At 43.8% G+C, this 18,508-nt stretch overlaps 1 protein-coding gene across 4 annotated transcripts in view; it reads left to right on the top strand.

Moving 5' to 3' along the window:
- Positions 1–16,233, top strand: part of FZD6 (frizzled class receptor 6) — a 33,313-nt gene extending 17,080 nt beyond the window's left edge. For 3 of the 4 annotated variants that reach the window (XM_084748714.1, XM_084748715.1, XM_084748716.1), the window contains exons 3-7: positions 886–1,082; positions 8,181–9,198; positions 11,297–11,445; positions 12,190–12,618; positions 14,102–16,233. In XM_084748714.1, coding sequence (XP_084604840.1) covers positions 886–1,082; positions 8,181–9,198; positions 11,297–11,445; positions 12,190–12,618; positions 14,102–14,270 — 1,962 coding nt within the window. In that variant the 3' untranslated portion in view covers positions 14,271–16,233. Of the gene's footprint in view, positions 1–885; positions 1,083–8,180; positions 9,199–11,296; positions 11,446–12,189; positions 12,619–14,101 lie in introns of those variants that run through there. The other variant, XM_084748717.1, reaches the window with a different exon arrangement.
- The last annotated feature ends 2,275 nt before the right edge of the window (positions 16,234–18,508 follow it).

Raw genomic sequence — 18,508 nt, 5'->3', positions numbered from 1 at the left:
GCTGCATGTGGACTGAGTGTGAGGTGCTTGTGTTCAGGAGGCAGATGTTCACATCTGGAGTGTACTAGAGAGGTGGAGCTGGTGGGGTCCCTGGAGCAGTGTTCTGGCTGGAGTGTCTCAGGATCTACCCTCGAGAGCACTTCCTTATTTAGAATTAACACGCAGAGGACCGGAAGAGGGACGGGTGGGGGGGGGTGGGTGGAATCCAGGAAAAGTATCGTCCTGTAAGACCAAAGGAAAAATCTTCAGAAAGAGGAACCATGTCTGTCTATGTGTAAGTAGAATACAGAGCCGGGGAGGGGCCACTGGACTCAGGCTGTGGCTGCCACGGGCAGCTGCACCAACTGCTCTTTCACTCTGCCAGTCATGACTGCTGACCTCACCTGAGTCTGCTCCCCTGTCACCTGGAGAGGCATCCTCTACCACCGTCCCTAAAATATCCTGTCACGTTCCCCTCCCACTGTACTTGTCCTTTCCTGAGTCTAAAAGTCATTACATACCATTTGTTTCTCAGTGGTGGCCTTTACCACCTGGATTAAATTAAACTGCCTATTCTCTGCACGGCTGTATCCCCAGCGTCTAAGGTAGCGTCTGCTGCCCGATGATGTCTATTATGAACGTAACTGAATAGTGAATGCTTGTGCAGAGGGTAAGTGAACAGGGACAAAGCGTGACTTCCTGAAAAGGTGTAACCTGTGAAATGATCATTTCCATCCTGTATGAAGGGTTCATACATAAATCTAACAGACAAAAGGTTACTACCTCAAAATGTAAGCATTGAGAGGAGGCGTTAAGGACTCCTTTTGGAGGGTAAGTGAAAAGTATATGCTTATTGTGATTAGCTTGTTCCTAACTGTGTCTTGCTATTTTTTTTTTTCTTAATAGCACTTTCTGCCTCTTGCAAATCTGGAATGTTCACCAAACATTGAAACATTCCTTTGCCAAGCTTTCGTGCCAACCTGCACAGAGCAAATCCATGTGCTTCCACCTTGTCGTAAATTGTGTGAGAAAGTATATTCTGATTGCAAAAAATTAATGGACACTTTTGGGATCCGATGGCCTGAAGAACTTGAATGTAACAGGTAAATCGTGTTTTTCACTGAAAATGAAAAGTACGAATAAGAAGAATGAATGGCATTTTAGTGTCGTTAGCCCTCTGTGAATCCACTAGCATCAGTTGACTCAGCAAATGTTGGCTGCACACTTGTAGGTAGGCACAGTGGTGGTAAGCACTGCAGACCTCCTGGTTAACAGACTTAGTCCCTGCTCTCAGGGAGCTTACAGTGCGGGCAAAGGGGTCAGATAATAATCAAGTAATTGCACTAGTAATTGCAGTAATGACTTGAGAGGCACAGCAAAGGAGGGTGCGTCATCACACGAGAACATGTGCGGGCGCCTTCCCCATACCTGGGCTGGGCAGAAGGCAGGGGGAGCTGACTGTGGAGCTAAAGGCTGAGTTACTAGGTGATGGGAAACGGAAGAATGCTTTGGGCACTAGGAACAGCTGGTTCAGATACCTTGTGACAGGAGAGAGCTTAACATAGTAGGGACTAAAATGCCCGTGAGAAGCCGAGCATGGTGGCACACGCCTATAATCTCAGTGCTCAGGAGGCTGCGCTAGGTGGATCAAGAATTCAAGGCCAGTCTAGGCTCTATTGTGAGACTTGTCTCAAAAAGCAAGTAGGACAAGAAAGCAAGTTGTAGGATGAGGGTAAGAAAAACTACGGTGCAAGATAAGGAGGGCAAAGCGGCTCTTAGGTCTCTCCAGGCCTCCTACCGTGGCCTTCTGCTGAGAGCGGCGAGCGTGTCAGGTGTGTGAGGGTACGAATGGCCTCCGTGTAGAACAGAGCACACATGCTACAGTCTCCTGAGGGTTGCTGGAAAGCTCTCCTTGGAAGTTCACCTCAGAACTCCCAGACACCTCCCTTTTCTAGCTTTGATGAGGAGGGAGGGAGTGAAGAGACAGAACTCACCTCAACAGCCTCTGAGAGTTCAGCCCTTATTTGACAAGATGTCAACCAATTTGGTCACAACTGAACTAATAAGGAAAGGGGGAAATGTGCATCCAGAAAGGAGGGAGGAGTCCAAGGCTGAACACACGTGGGTGCGGTCACTGTGGCGGAGCATTCACTCTGTACTAAAGTGGTGTGGCAGAGGATAGACTGCAGGGGGACCGGTGGGGGTGTGGAAGGTGATGGTCTCCAGGAACCTTTTGAAACAGAGGAAGAGGGTGTGGCAGCCAGAAGGAAGCTCATAGGATTTACTTTAATGAGATACGTGGTGAGAATAAGAAAGCACAGAGTGGCTAGGGTTTTATTACGCAGATTTAGTATAAAGATAAGGGAGCGATAACTGACTGCTGTAAGAACTTCCAGGGTCAGGAAAGACAGGCATGTACAAGGTAAAAGAAACAGGCAATGGAGGTTTCTGAGAGGAGACAGGATCGCAAGCACACCCATGGACAGGAGGTGCCTCTGCTGGAACGGCAGGATGGAGGTCAGGCTTGTGTGGTTACCAAGGTGCTTGAAGGGTGCTACCTACTGGTACCTATTGGGAGGCAGCTGGTGTCTGGGTCCTGCTGAGCCTTGGAGGGCAGTTTGTAAATTCAAGAAGCAACAGGTGTAGCAAGTAAAGGAGCAAGTCAGTGGACTTTGTAGCACTTGAGGTAATGTGGGTGATTCTGAGTTTGTAGCAGGTGCTCTGCTGTGTTGAAACATTCTGTAGCCGTGGTGGGATGCTTGGGTTTGTCTGTGGTTGAAGTTGTATCAGATGGATACAGTGCAAACAAAGGTGGGAAAGGACATGGTGTGGGGTTGGAGAGATGGCTCAGCGGTTAAGAGCATTTGTTATTCCGGCAGTTGACCCAGGTTGAGTCCCAGCACCCACATGATAGCTCATGACCACCATTACTCCAGTCCCAGGGGATCTGATGTTATCTTCTATCCTCCAAGGGCACCAGGCATGCATGGGGTGCACATACAGACATGGAGACGAAACACTTATGCACATAAAATAAATAACAAGAAACAGTAAGATGAAAAATAACGAGAAGGGTAGTATTTCAACATTAATTTAGTCTGCGACTATCTAAATAGATGAGAACTGAGGTGGAAAAAATTAAAGAATTGCCATGTGTAAACAGTATGTCCCTTTCTGATAAACACGCTGTGAGATCGGAGCTTCCAGACCGAGGGCGGGATGTCTGGGTTGATTTTTGAAGACAGTGTACTCCTGCAGAAAGCGGCCAGATTTCTGTGTCATCATAACAACAGGTAGCCAAAGTGGCTAGGGGTTATCACTGGAGAGAAGAAGGCTAAGAAATCGGAGTTTAATGAGCTGTCAGCAGGGACAGTCAAATCACTGAGGACGATGACAAGAAGAAGAAAGGCTAGAAAACTCGTCACCTGATCCTCGCCGTGCACTTACTGCATCCCTGTCCTGTCCTAAGCACTAAAGTGCAGCCGGGGAGAAATCCAATTGTCCTGTGGATCTTACTTCTTAGTTGCGGGGAGATGAAATAAATAAATTATAGGCATACTCAAAGGTAATGCAAGATGCTTGCTCTTTATGGGATTTCAAAGCAGAGGGGGTCATGACTCACAGAAGCAACCACTGGTACCGAAGCTCACATTTCCCCCACTTTGGGAGTTTTAATCTGTAAAGTTTGATTTTGTTGAGAAACAAACACTATTCTCTTATGCTAAATCAAATTTGTTTTGTGTTTGGGAATGCTTGATACATTGCCTTAGGAAGTGGAATCTCCATTTTTAAAGACACAATGTAAGCCCAGAATCAGACCATATCCTGCTACTGTAAAGCAGACAAGCCCCTCGCTTTAAATTGTCCACTGATTTGGTCACTAGAAGTGCTCTCATTTCTTCCTAGCTGTAAAGACAGCCATCAAAGTTTCATGGCATTTTATTTTGCAAATACAAAAGCAGAAGAAATTCTGACTAGAACCTTAGTCCTAGCCTGCTGAGAAGTTTCGTGCATTCACACAGGAGGCTTCTATCTGACTCTGGGAGTCTGGAACAATGGCACATTTTAGGCCCTGTGTCCCCAGGACAATGCTTCTGCCCTTCCAAATGCCTTTCTTTGGAGCAGGTAGAAAGAGCACCTCAGTTCTTGGTGGCAAGTCTCCAGCTTGTCAAGGCCCAGGCAGGACTATGTGGCAAAGACATGGCTCCAGGAAGTCTCTTGAGAGTTGGCTGGTAGGTCAGTGTCTCGGTGCTGCTCTCTGACTGCACCTCCTCCCTCTGTCCTCTCGCCTGCCTTTCCCGTAGCACAGCCTACCTACCGCAGCGTGGGAGAGTCATGGCATCTTAATTCCTCTCGCACTCTTTCTGTCTCTCATTTTCAGTCTTTCATAGCCGAGCTTTCAACAAATCCTACTTTGGGGCTAGGAAGATGGCTCACTGGTTACATTGCTCTTGCAGGGGACTTGAATTTGGTCCCCTGCGCCCATGTCGGGTGGCTCACAACTGCTTGTACTTGAGGCTTCCTGAGGATCTGATCCCTCTCACCTGCATAGGCACCTGCACTCACATGCACAGACACACATACATACAAATTTAAAGAAAGAAAATGTACTTTCCTAGTGTAGTCTGTCAGCAGGTGCTTCTGCCACTCACCTGGTATACTGTGGCAGGGTTCTAAGTCAGTGCGCGCATTCCTTAATGAAAAAGATGCAAAAGTGCTCACTTAACATGGTTTTTTTTTTTGTTTTTTTTTTTTGGTTTTTCGAGACAGGGTCTCTCTGTGTTAGCCTTGGCTATCCTGGACTCACATTGTAGACCAGGCTGGCCTTGAACTCACAGCGATCTGCCCGCCTCTGCCTCCCGAGTGATGGGATTAAAGGCGTGCACCACCACGCCCGGCTCTTAACATGTTTTTGTAATGTGAAATATCCTACTATGTCAGGGTCAAATGCCAGTTGTATTTGTCATCTATACCTTCATGCTAGTATTAATGCAATATTTGGGTAAGGGAAATTGTCTTTATTAGATATAAGAATCTCAAGAATACATATTTTTTAACTTAAATAATTCTTTCTGGGCTTTTTTATGGCAGTGAATAAATGTGATTAGTATTTTGTAGGTTTGACCAATGATAGTTACAGTTCATAAGAAAATAGGATTTGAAGAGCTAGGCACCGTGGTGCGCACATGTAATTTTAGCACTCAGGACACTAAGGTAGGAGAACCCCGAGTTGGAGCCCAGCCTGAGGTACATGTGCCTGAGGTACATATGCCTGAGGTACATATGCCTGAGGTACATATGCCTGAGGTACATATGCCTGAGGTGTGCACCAGGGTTAGGCCAGCCTCGTCCACACAGTGACTCACTGGAGAGGGTTTTAAACACAGCTTATGAATGACCCTTATCAATTCATTGAACTTTGCACTTTAATCTTGATTAATTATTTTGTTTCCTATTCTCTAGACAGTCGGAGTTTAGAATTTTAAGTATTTTGTTAATATAGAGTAAAATCTCACACAGCAAGTTGGGGAAGATTAGTTTGTTTTTTATCTCTAGGCTGAAGAAAGTATAGAAACTTTGTGGAATTCACATACTCTGCTTGACTTTATTTTCCAAAACAATTTAATATTTGGTAAATTGAAAATGCCCATATCCTAAATCTAGGAAATCCTCTTCTATAGAAATTCCTATGAAATTTTGAGCCATCAACAAGATTATTGATTATTCCCTTTTAAAAAGTGTATTTATGGTAGGTGCTGTCTGCGTGCCGCAGCGTATGCGTGAAGGCCAGAGGGCAACCTGTGGGAGTCAGGTCTCTCTTTCCGCCAGTGGGTCCTTGAGATCAAACCTGAGTTGTCACGGCAGCAAGCACCCTTACCTTCCTTAAAGTAGAAAAATACCCGGATGTCCTTCACGGAAAGACAACTAGCAGGTTATGATGCGCTTACACACTGAGCTCCTGCCATACAGGTGATGAAATGGATGCAGCTGACTGACACCTGTCAACATGAAGCTGAAAACTAGTGTTGCTTGTAGAAAGAGAAGCTATAGCCTGTCATTTATGTAACGTTCAGAACCTTTGAAACTGCAATATAAGGTTTGGCTAGTAAATAATAGAGTAGAATATTTTTAAATGCTTAAGGAGAATAAAAACCAAGTTTCCAGTAATTAATGCTTCTTAGGCTCAAGAAAAGGGAGTAAGACCCAAAAGGAGTCCTGACTGTAATGCTGTGTTGCTTTATTTAAAAAGATACTAAGCAGAACCGAATGATGTGACATTTATAATAAAGCTGAAAGATTGGGGGTATTCATTTTAAAAGGAATATATTTCTATCTTCCTGTCTTTCTTTTGAGATGAGGTCTCATTGTGTAGCCCTGACTAACCTTGAACTCACTTTGTAGACCAGACTGACCTTGAACTCATTACGTAGACTAGGCAGGTCTCCAGTTCACAGAGATCGGCCTGCCTCTGCCTCCTGAGTGCTGGGGTCAGGTGTGTGACACCACGTCCAGGCTTTAATCATTCAGTCTCATATTCTCTCTCTCTCTCTCTCTCTCTCTCTCTCTCTCTCTCTCTCTCTCTCTCTCTCTCTTCTCATATTTCTCTTTCCCTTTTTCTCTCAACTTAAAAAGTATTTTATTGAAACGTGTAGGAGTGTTTTGCCTGCGTGTGTGTCTGTGCAGCCTGTGTGCGCAGTGCCCACAGAGGGTGTATATGCCTGTGGGACTCGGGTTACAGAAAGCTGGTGACTGCCACGAAGGTGCTGGGAATCAAGCCTGGGTCCTCGGGAGCTGGAGCCAGTGCTCTCCACCACCGAGCCACCTCTCCAGCCTCTTGTTCTCTGTCTTTAACCTTAGCCTCTTATATTTTGAATGTGTTCGTGTTGTTTTTAAACCACATTGGCCCATCAAAATAATACTAGTGTATACAAACTCAACTCAGCGATAACGTTCAGCACAGATGAGAAATATCCGTCTGTCACCCAGATTTTCCTACGAAGGAGGCAAACAGCCAATCAAGCTGGTGGTGTGGGCCAAGCTGGTCCTGAGCCTGTGTCCTGATGGCTGCTCTGCCCTGTACTTTTTTTTTTTTTAATGGTATAAAATACAACCAAATTATAAGCTGTCAATACGATTTTACCATTTCGAAAATACGTATCAAAGGAGAGAGATGTGTGAAAAACAGAAGGCCACACCTGACACTGGCAGGGGTGCACCTGGCCAGGAGGCCAACTCCGCTGCTCCTTACAGAAGTGCATTCCAGCTCAGAGGGCCAGGATTAGGGGACAACCCAGACAGGCCTAGCCTGGTCCCTGAGAATTTCTGTTGAACGCAGCCATGGAGAACAAGACGCAGAGCCCCGGAGCTGCCTCCCAGGTGCTGAGCCTGAGCGGGTGGTGGAGTCCAAGATCAGACACAGGCTTCAGCCGGAGTATGCTTTCAGGAAAAACCATCATGGTGCGTGGAGGGGAGTATGTGGTAAACAGCCCCATTTCCCTGTCCCTGTCCCTCTTTTAAGACTCCAGGGAAGAGTCTCCTTTTCACCATCTTAGTTTTATTCCACTTGGTCACATGACTCATCAGGCATTGCTGTGGCCATTAGAAAAAGGAAGCAGGGTAGGGTTCAGTGAGAAGAGCACACAGCCGGTCTGTGCAGACGCACACACTCGGGCCCAGGCAAATGTTTCCTCATGGCTTGTACTCCATAGGCCACAACTAGGCAGCCAGTACTTCGTCTGGAGATTAGAAATGAAGTTAGTTGTACATTCGCTTACAGATTTAGTCTTAAAAGCAGAAACTATATAAACTATGATGCAACTAATTATTTTCCAAGGAAGTGGATTTTCACGGTGTTTTATCTTCTCGCTGTTACATTTATGTGAGCTGGTGCTTCGTGAAAAAAAAAAAAAACACAGTTCCTAGTCAATTTCAGAACTCTACCCAACCCTAAAGATAATCTGCTCCGCCTGGAATGCCTTCCATCAACTGACCACAACAAGGTCACAACTTATACTTGGAAATCATAAGATAAAATAAAGCGTGTGTGTGTGGGTGGATCTGAGAGGAATTTGGGGCAGGGGGATTAATGTGATCAAAGTACATTGCATGCGTGTCTGAAATCCTCAAAGAATTAATGAAAATGATACTTAGAAATTTTAAAATTGATGGATTCACATACTGACTTTTTGTGAACTTTACAGGTTGCGGTACTGTGATGACACTGTTCCTGTAACTCCTGATCCACACACAGAGCTTTCTGGTCCTCAGAGGAAAACAGAACAAGTCCCAAGAGACATTGGATTTTGGTGTCCAAAGCACCTAAGGACTTCTGGGGACCAAGGCTATAGGTTTCTGGGCATTGGCCAGTGTGCCCCTCCATGCCCCAACATGTATTTTAAAAGTGATGAACTGGACTTTGCCAAAAGTTTTATAGGAATAGTTTCAATATTTTGCCTTTGTGCAACTCTGTTCACATTTCTTACCTTTTTAATTGACGTTAGAAGATTCAGGTACCCAGAGCGTCCGATTATATACTACTCTGTGTGTTACAGCATCGTCTCTCTCATGTACTTCATAGGCTTTTTGCTGGGCACCAGCGCAGCCTGTGACGAGGCAGACGGGACACTGGGGCTCGGGGGCACGGTTGTCCTAGGGTCAAAGAGTAAGGCTTGCAGTGTGGTGTTCATGTTTCTGTACTTTTTCACAATGGCCGGCACTGTGTGGTGGGTAATTCTCACCATTACGTGGTTCTTAGCCGCAGGAAGAAAATGGAGCTGTGAAGCCATTGAACAAAAAGCAGTGTGGTTCCACGCTGTCGCCTGGGGGGCGCCTGGCTTCCTGACTGTCATGCTGCTCGCTATGAACAAAGTGGAGGGTGACAACATCAGTGGGGTGTGCTTCGTCGGCCTTTACGACCTGGATGCCTCTCGCTACTTTGTCCTTTTGCCTCTCTGCCTCTGTGTGTTTGTTGGACTGTCACTCCTTTTAGCCGGCATCATCTCCTTAAATCATGTCCGGCAAGTCATACAGCACGATGGCCGAAACCAAGAGAAACTCAAGAAATTTATGATTCGCATTGGAGTCTTCAGTGGCCTCTATCTTGTGCCGTTAGTGACGCTGCTCGGCTGCTATGTCTACGAGCTAGTGAACAGGACCGCCTGGGAGATAACTTGGTTCTCCGAGCACTGCCAGCAGTACCGCATCCCGTGCCCTTACCAGGTAGGAGCTGCCGTTTGGAGTAGGACACTGTCCACTGCTCATGTTCCTGGAAGTGCATGTGTTAGTCACGGTCATGAAAGTGGGCGTCAGTCTGAGAAACCCTAACGGCTGTAGCAAGTAGCTGCTGGGTGACCGTCCCAAGAGTTCATGTTTCAAGCAGTAGCTCTGCTTACAGTTACAACACAGCGGGTCTCCTCTAAGAATTTGAAACATTACATTGAAAACAATGAAATTGGGTTATGAAAGCAGATTAACAACTATAAAGAATAGGCCTCATCATAGGGAGAAAAGAAAAAGTAAGTATCTTCTACTGAATTGGAGGTTGGTTGATTTTTTTTTTTTTTATTTCCATCTCTTTGATTAGTAAGAAAAACCCCCTGTTTGGGTTTAACATTTTGTGCAGTGTATGCTTCTAAAAATAGAATTTGATTTTTGCCCAGCCCATCCTGCCATTCTTAACTGAGAAAGAACACACAATTGAAAATGCATTTCATGGGTCTCTGATGCTTATGATTAGTATAAGGTGCCATTTTTTAAATTAAATATTGCAAATTTCTGAAAATATATAATGTCTTAAAGTATTTCAGTTGCATTTTAAAATAAGAATTTGGGGCTTTAAAAAAAATTAAAGTTTAGGGGCTGGAGAGCTGGCTCAGTGGTTAAGAGCACTGGTTGCTCTTCCAGAGGACCTGGGTTCAGTTCCCAGCACCCACCTGGCCGCTCACACCTGTCTGTAACTCCAGTTCAGTTCCCAGCACCCACCTGGCCGCTCACACCTGTCTGTTACTCCAGTTCCAGGGCTTCTGATGCACAGATACATATGCAGGCAAAACACCAATGAACATGACATAATGGTAAATTATATATTTAAAAATAAATAAATTTTAGTAGTACATAGTGTGCCTGGATTCATAGGAGCTCAAGGGAGGGAGTTGTCAAGTTTGAAGTCAGCCTGGTTAATATAGTAAGATTCAGTCTCAAATAAATTCATTTATTAAAGTAAAATAGATTTAAATCGCTGAGGATGTAGCTCAGTGGCAGAACACTTGTGCGACATGCTTAAGGCCCTGGGACCTGACAGCTTTCCCTTCCTGTGCCCCTCCTCCCTCTGTTCCTCACCTCCTTCCTGTCCCCCTTCTCCCTCTGTTCCTCACCTCCTTCCTGTCCCCCTTCTCCCTCTGTTCCTCATCTCCTTTCCTATTTCTTCCTAGTCTCTTTAGCTCCTCATGAAGAATCACTTTAAATAGTATAAAGATGAGCACTGCAACATAATTTGCATTTGGAAGTAGGTAGGAAGTAACAATATGTTTAAGTAGGGGCTAGCTGAGTAAGCTAGAACTCAGAAAGAAACAAGCCTTCAAAAGCAAAGCACTGTCTGTACTGATATCTGTTCCCAGGCTAATTAATTAGAACAAAACCTGGATACAGTGCAATCTGTATAATACTTACAAGAGTATTTGAAGATGTTATTATTTAATAAATTTTTAAAAATAGTGTATTTTAAACAAAAATGTGATTTTAAATGAAATGGCTATGCTTTTACACCTTATTAATATTTGTCTTGTTGTAGCTAAATAGAAGTTAATATCATGGGCGTTAGTGCAAAAGGACTAGAAAATATGAGTTTGATTGTTTTTATTTTTTACTTTTTATGCATATGAATGTGTATGTATATGGATGCTTGGTGCCACAAAAGACAGAAGAGCATTGGATCCCCTGGAAATGGAGTTTCAGATGGTTGTGGCCCACCATGTAGGTGCTGGGAACTGAATCTGGCTCTTAACTGCTGAACCATCTCCCTAGCCCCTCAATATATAGTAAAAGAAAATCGATAAATACTTCAGAAATATTTTAGCAATTATCAGAAGCAGTGTACCAATTGGAGAGGAACAGGCCAAGAAGCCATGCCTAGATCCTAAACATCACCATAAGTGCTTCATAAAAATGTATCAAACTTACAATGCTGTTCATCATATTATTTATTTCAAACCTTTTGTAGTAAAACAGACTGAAAATTTATAATTTGTTCAAGCTTTACTTTGACAATGCAGACATTTCTTTATATTTTAAGTATGTTAGTATTTGTTTTGTTTTGTAGGCAAACCCAAAAGCTCGACCAGAATTGGCTTTATTTATGATAAAATATCTGATGACATTAATTGTTGGTATCTCTGCGGTCTTCTGGGTTGGAAGCAAAAAGACGTGCACAGAATGGGCCGGGTTCTTTAAACGAAACCGCAAGCGAGAGTAAGAGCTGACTGGTTATCTTAAGAATGTTTTAAAGTAAACAGATCAGAACACCAATGTGTTTACCCAAAACGATCATAATTCAAACCAACGGAATATATCAATACGTACTTATGAAAAAATAGTTCATTTGGCTATTGTAGTGTATATAATATACTATATATTTAATTTTCCGTTGATTTGATTACTGAGCTCTTCATGTTACAGATTCCGCAGCTGCACAGGCAAGCCTGCTGGGGGCCCTGCACTTGGTGGCAGGAAGATAGCAAATGTGAGGCTCACTTGACAGCAAGACTCTGTCTCAAAAATACTTTAATTCAGAACCGTATGCCTGGCTCACACCATGTGTATTTCATACTGATGTCCCCATACTAACTTTACTGTAACTTGTCACCTTTAACGTTAGAAACCAGAGGTCATTGATTATGCTGCGTCCTCTTCCTTCTGCTGTGCCCTATGTCAGCATGTTTCTATGTGATAACAAGTGTAGTTGGTCCCTTCATGCTGGCTCCTGTTTCCTTGCCCTCAAGCTTTGAGTTTTGACTCTTTAGTTTCTCAGCAGTGTGCTGCTCCTGCTAGCAAAAGCAAAGACACTGTTTGCACAAAAGACCTCACGACATAGGAACCCCATATTTTATAGATGCTACAACCCATAGAACTTCTTACTAATGAAAATGGGGCGACGATTCTGTCTGTAACACCTCAACTGTACTGAGCAAGTCCTGTCCTTGGGTTTTCCCGCAGCCCCATCAGTGAAAGCCGAAGAGTGCTGCAAGAGTCCTGTGAGTTTTTCTTGAAGCACAATTCGAAAGTGAAACACAAGAAGAAGCACAGCAAGCCAGCTCCCCACAAGCTGAAGGTCATTTCCAAATCGATGGGAACCAGTACAGGAGCCACCGCAGGGCACGGCACCTCTGCCGTAGCCATTGCTGACCATGATTACCTGGGGCAAGAAACTTCAACAGAAATCCAGACCTCTCCAGAAGCATCCGTGAAAGAGGTGAGAGCAGACAGAGCTAACACGCCCAGAGCAAAGGACCAGGACTGTGGAGAACCCGCTTCCCTGGCAGCGCCCGACTCCAAACTCTCTGGGGAGCAGAACGGCAGGAAGAGCCGAGCGGGCAGTGTGAAGGAAAAAAGCAGTGTGTCCGAAGGGGCGCCCAGTGAAGGAAGGTGAGGTCAGCCTTGCTATCTGGAATTGTCATGATTTGAAATAGAGCATTATTGGTCTTTTATTGGCACTTACCATATCTGGAACAAGAGCATTTTATGATGAGATACCTATACTTTTAATCTAAGGAAGTTTGGTTTTAACTAATAAATATACTACTTAATAGTTTAGTTCTTAGATTTAAGAAAAGTCTTAATATATGATATTCAAGTTGGGAAGTGATGTTTGCTTCTTAGAATAATTGTTAGAGTATTTGACATTTAGGTAAGTATTTAAAATGTGTCAGAAGTGCTGGAAAACTGGCTCAGTGGCTAAGAGCACCATCTGCTCTTCCAAAGGTCTCAAGTTCAAATCCCTTCTGAACTTGTAATCACCTTCTGGCTCACAACTGCTTATAGTGAAACCTTATGCCCTCTCAACAAGTGCAGGTGCACATTTGGGCAAAATATGGTCTCAGTAATAAAATGTGTCAGAAATGCAAGCCAAACTGTCATCATCATACATCACAGCTGAGCATGGTGGTCCACGCCTGTAAGCCCAGCACTGGAGAGCTGGGGTTAGTGCGGGGCATGAATTCCAGGCCAACCTGACTACTTACAAGGAAGTTCAAGGCCAGGCTCAGCTCGAACATGTCTCAAAGAAACAAAGCAATACATTACATCATTCTGTCTAAGTGTGTAATTTTCATACAAAGATGATTCTAAAATGTGTTTAGTTTCTGAACATGAAAGAATATGGTGGAATTTTTCCCAATGGTCAAAAGAATCCAAAGCACAGGGTTGGTTTTTCCATTTGTTTGTTTCTCAGTGTTGACAGCTAACTGAGGTAGGGTTTCCAGCTGGGCTGGACACACCGCTTCTGTACTGCTTCCATATGCCTGCTTGTAGCCAGCTAGCCTAGCCTCACTGGGTCTGGCTGAGGTCTCGGTCATCTTTGTAGTTTTGGTCTTGGATGTCCTAGAACTTGCTCTGTAGACCAGGCTGGCCTCAAACTCAGAGATCCACCTGCCTCTGCGTGCTGCCATCATGCCCAGCAGTGTATTCGTAAACTCTTTTTTCGTTTGTTTTTCAAGACAGGGTTTCTCTGTGTAGCCTTGACTATCCTGGACTAGCTTTGTAAACCAGGCTGGCCTCGAACTCACAGAGACCCACCTGCCCCCGCCTCCCGAGTGCTGGGATTAAAGGCATGCTCCACTGTGCTCAGCTTATTCCTAAACTCTTAATGGCACTGACGAGGACTAAGCAAAATGGGAGTGGGACTCTGCCTTAGTGATGGTGTTCCCTGCGAGATGCTCTGCTCTGCCATGCAGGACGAGCACTGGGTAAAAGGTCGGAAGTCAGCATAGTTTGTATGGAGTGTGACCCAGGAGCGTCGGTGGATTATCCTCTGATAGAGCTGCTTGGGGTAAACGAGCAGCAGTTAGGAGGATGACTGACACCTGTCCGTGCTCCTGTGTATACCCGTGTCAACGTTCTTGTTTTCCAGGGTCAGTCCAAAGAGTGGCATCTCTGAAACTGGCCCCATGAAGTGCAACAATTTGCAGGTGCCCAGTTCTCCAGAGCCCAGCAGCCTCAAAGGCTCCACGTCCCTGCTTGTTCACTCTGCTTCCGGAGCCAGAAAAGAGCAGGGTGCCGGCAGTCACTCAGACACTTGACGACGCTGTATCCTGTTACGCTGGAAGCGCATGTGTATTACACTGGAGATGATCAATGTATTTGTCTTATTAAAAAAAACACACACACACACACACAACCCACCGTTGAGCTGGGAGGGTAGCTCAGTGGTCAAGTGCGCAGCCTGGAATACTTGAGGACCCGGGTTCACCTCCCAGCACTGCAAAAAGAAAGCTCACTGTTACACTCTTCTTGTGCACTTAAACCAGCTTTGTGTACTGTTTTTTGGTTTAGCGTTTTTTTGTTCTTTGTTTTTAGTTTTGTTTTTGTTTTTTGTTTTTGTTTTTGAGTTGGGGTTTCTCTGTGTAGCCCCTGGTTGCCCTGGAACTCACTCTGTAGACCAGGCTGGCCTCAAACTTACAGAGGTCCACCTATCTCTGCCTCCCAAGTGCTGGGATTAAAGGCGTGCGCCACCACCGCCCGGCTTTTCATCAGCTGTTATACTGGGGGAAATCAAGAATAGTACAATGCATTTATACCTGGAAAAACAGAAATGTCCAGGTTGATAATATTTTTTAAATGTGGGGGTAGAGAGGGCGTTAGAGGAATTGTCCTTCTGTTTGTGAAGATTCTTTCATTAAAATATATTAAGATATTTTATGCTGTTCTACTTTTTTGATATAAAACCAGGAATTTTCTCTGCTGAAGTATTTAAAACTTATTATTTTCCCTTTATATGTACATATATATATATATATTTGAAAATGTGCTTATTTGTATTTGAACTTTGTTTGAAAATCCTAGAAAACTGATTCACACATTTTAGGATGTTTTTCTAATATTTTAGCTAGTTTGCTACTGTGGTAGCAGTTACACTGGATTTTTAAGCAACTTGTAACACAGCCTTTTTACAGTATAAAGATTCACACTGAAAGATTTGCAAGAAGCATTCGGCTCTCACAGCCACTTGTAGCTTACCTGTATGTGTGAGGTTTGTAAGTCTCTGAAAGGAGGTCCTTGCTAACACAGTCCTTTCTGACTGTCCTGCCCCACCCCCTTCTGCATTTTTTAACTAGCAGGTGAAATGTTAGGGTTTTTGTTTTTTGTTTTTTTTTTTTTAATAAATTAAGCTATATATTGATTTCCTTTTTTTTTTTTTTTTCTTTTTTTCAGTGTGTCATGACCACTCAAGATTGAATTATGGCCATTTATAGTTGTTTATACCTATTTTATTTTATTTTATTTTATTTTATTTTATTTTCTGAGCCGGGGTCTCCCTACATAGCCCTCTCCAGCTGTCTTGGTACTCAATATGTCGATCAGGCAGATTACAGACATCTGCCCCACTCCACGCCCACTAATCTCTCCCTGAGCACTGGGACCACAGGCATGCGCCACCACACCCAGCTTTCAACCTTCTGTAAAGTCTAACCTTTAAAAAAGATTTCTAAACTGGGCATGGTGGTGCACACCTTTAAACCCAGCACTCAAGGAAGTAGAGGCAGGTGGATTGCTGTGACTTGGAGGCCAGCCTGGTCTACAAAGAAAGTCCAGGACAGCCAAGGCAACACAGAGAAACCCTGTCTCGAAAAAACAAAAACCAAAAAAAAAAAAATGTCTAAAATACTCAGATTCATTGTATCGTGTCTTTCTCAGATGCTAGGCAAAATTCTTATTTTCAACTAACCCTGCAAAATAAAGTGTGCTAACAACAGCAGTGAATCAAATGGGGAAAATGTTATCCAGACAAGCAAATGTATTTAAACAACACACTTAAAAATACTAAGGAATTTTCTTAATTTTTTTCTCATTAAGTATTATTTCTCAAACAGAGTTTTCTTGGATACTTTGGACCTGTTGGACTTTCTGTTAAAGTTTAAAGTGAAAATTATCATGTACTGTATGGAAAATGTTGTAAATACTAACTTTTCCACCTATGTAAACTTTATACACAAGAACTTTTTTGTGTGATCTTTTCATCAATAAAATTTTCTTTGTATAAAAGAGTGTATTATGTGCTAGATACATAGTACTGACCCAAGAAATTGTGTAATTTTTTTCAGATTAGTGAAGGCATAAGTAATAAAGCAGAAAAAATATTTTTAACTAAGGAAGGAAAAGGCAGTGAAGACACTTGCATTTTGTCACAGTTTCTTCTCAAAGTATAAGTTATGTAGCCATGTTTTCTGTAGCATGTTAGAGCCAACGGGAGGCCTGCTGGATAAGGCGACGGGAGCCAGGGCCCTGTGTCTGCTCCCACGGTGGACTGGGTCATCTGAACAAACTCCGCAGTAAAGCAGTGCAGGGAAGCAAGATTACTCTCCAGATAGTAAACAGCTAATAAAGTAGGGAGGGATTGCCAGGGTAAGGTCTGGGAGGAGATGAATTCCAGTCGCCAGCACCAGACCTTGCAGCTTCTTTTGTCTAGGACCATGTGCTGAGAAGCTGTGACAAGGGGGAAGGACCAGAACCTGCCGTAAATATAGAATTGTGACCCCACCAGCCTGAAACAGCAGCACCTCAGGATGTCTGGGGGTTACAGAAGAATTCAGACTCTGACCTGGGTTAAGGTAGTTCTGAGTTAGGAGCCTCATGCACGGGCAGAAGCAGATGAAAGTCTTTTGGAGAAAGAGAGTTACTGTTTATACTCTGCGGATTTGTTTCCAGGCAGGGTCACTGGCCTAAACTAGCGTATGTTTTGCTGTGTGCTCCAGGCAAGCCTCTGGATCACAGTCTTGCCTGCACCTCCCGAGTGCTGGAGTTGCAGGCACACACCACCGTGCTTGGCCTTCCACAGACCCTGGAGGCTGGAGAGATGGTTCCCAGCACCTACGGTAAGCCCTAACTTTAGTTCCAAGCCATCTGATGCCATATTCTGCCCTCTGTGGGCACTGTATATACAGGGGGTGCACAGACATGCATACAGGCAAAACACTCGGACACATAAAATATATTCATGTATATGTGTCTATCAGGCCAGGCATGGAGAAGGCACATGCTTTAATCACAGCACTCCAAAGGCGGAGAGGCAGGCGGATAGCTCTAAATTCTAAGTCCAGCATGGTCTACATAATGGTCTGCATAGGACAGCTGGGGCTATGTAGCGAGACCCTGACACAAAAAGGGAAAAAAAAGAGCATCTATTATATAATAACGGAGATGTGATTGACCAAAATACATCAGTTTTTTAAAAAACCCTAATCTTCATTTGTTTCCAAAAAACTAGTGATAGATGCAAAGTGTTACTAAATGTTAGTTAATATTAAACTAGCTGCCACGCTTAATAAGTCATCAAATCTCAGAAGTACAAGAAGAGGAATGAGTGTCCTTGAGATGGTTCTGCCCTGCGCGCTCCCACTCCATCCACGGCTGCTTTATGTCCCGCCCCCACACACACACCCCCGAGGAAGGTCACACAGGCAAAAGCGATGCACATTCACATCACTGTCCCATCTGCCAGAATGTGGGCACGAGTGAATGCCTTGCAGCAGAGAGGCAGAGAGATGTGTTCAAGATGCATGTCCAGGAGAAGAAACGGGTGTGGTGAGCCACCAGCCAGCATTTCAGTAAGGCAATGTGACGTGTGTGATAAATCCACTAATGTAGTGACACCCTGTGCTTCTTTCAGTAGCCCCCCTTGGTCACAATATGCCATTTAATATGTGACTGAATTTGAATATTGTTGACTTCTGTAAAGCAAAATGTATACACATCCACTTATTCTTGGCTTAGTGTTTATAAACAGAAAACTTGAATTTTGAAAACATTTATTTAAAATGCTTTGAAGAAGCCTCAAAAGTATTTAGTTTGAAAGAAAACAGGTGTGTGTGTGTGTGTATTTGTGTTTTATGAAGTCACACTAAGTCACAAAGGCCCAGTAACTTAGAAAGAGGTGGCATTAATTTGTATAAGTCTTACATAGCATAAGAGAACTGGTTGACCTTCCAGAGGACCCAGGTTTGATTCCCAGAACCCACATGATGGCTTACAACTATCCTAGGGGAGATTTGATACCCTTTTAAGGCACCAGGGATACACATGGAACACAGAGGTACAATACCCGTATGTATTAAACAAATAATTAAAAGGGATTACATAGCATTTTCAATTAAAGAAGTTTGGCTAAAGTGCATAAGACCATTGGATTTACATTTGCAGCAACAAAATTTGCACAGTGTGCAGCTATGCTCAAAAGCATCCGAAGTGTGATGAGGCAGTCTTCCGAGATCCTCAACAGAGTTATACAGAGCAGAACGCCATCTTAAGGTCCCAGATAGTC

Source organism: Acomys minous (assembly GCF_964271855.1).
Source record: "Acomys minous genome assembly, chromosome: 12".
NCBI classification, from domain to species: domain Eukaryota; kingdom Metazoa; phylum Chordata; class Mammalia; order Rodentia; family Muridae; genus Acomys; species Acomys minous.
Note: the sequence above shows the minus strand (reverse complement) of the source record. Positions and strands in the feature narration are given on the sequence as shown.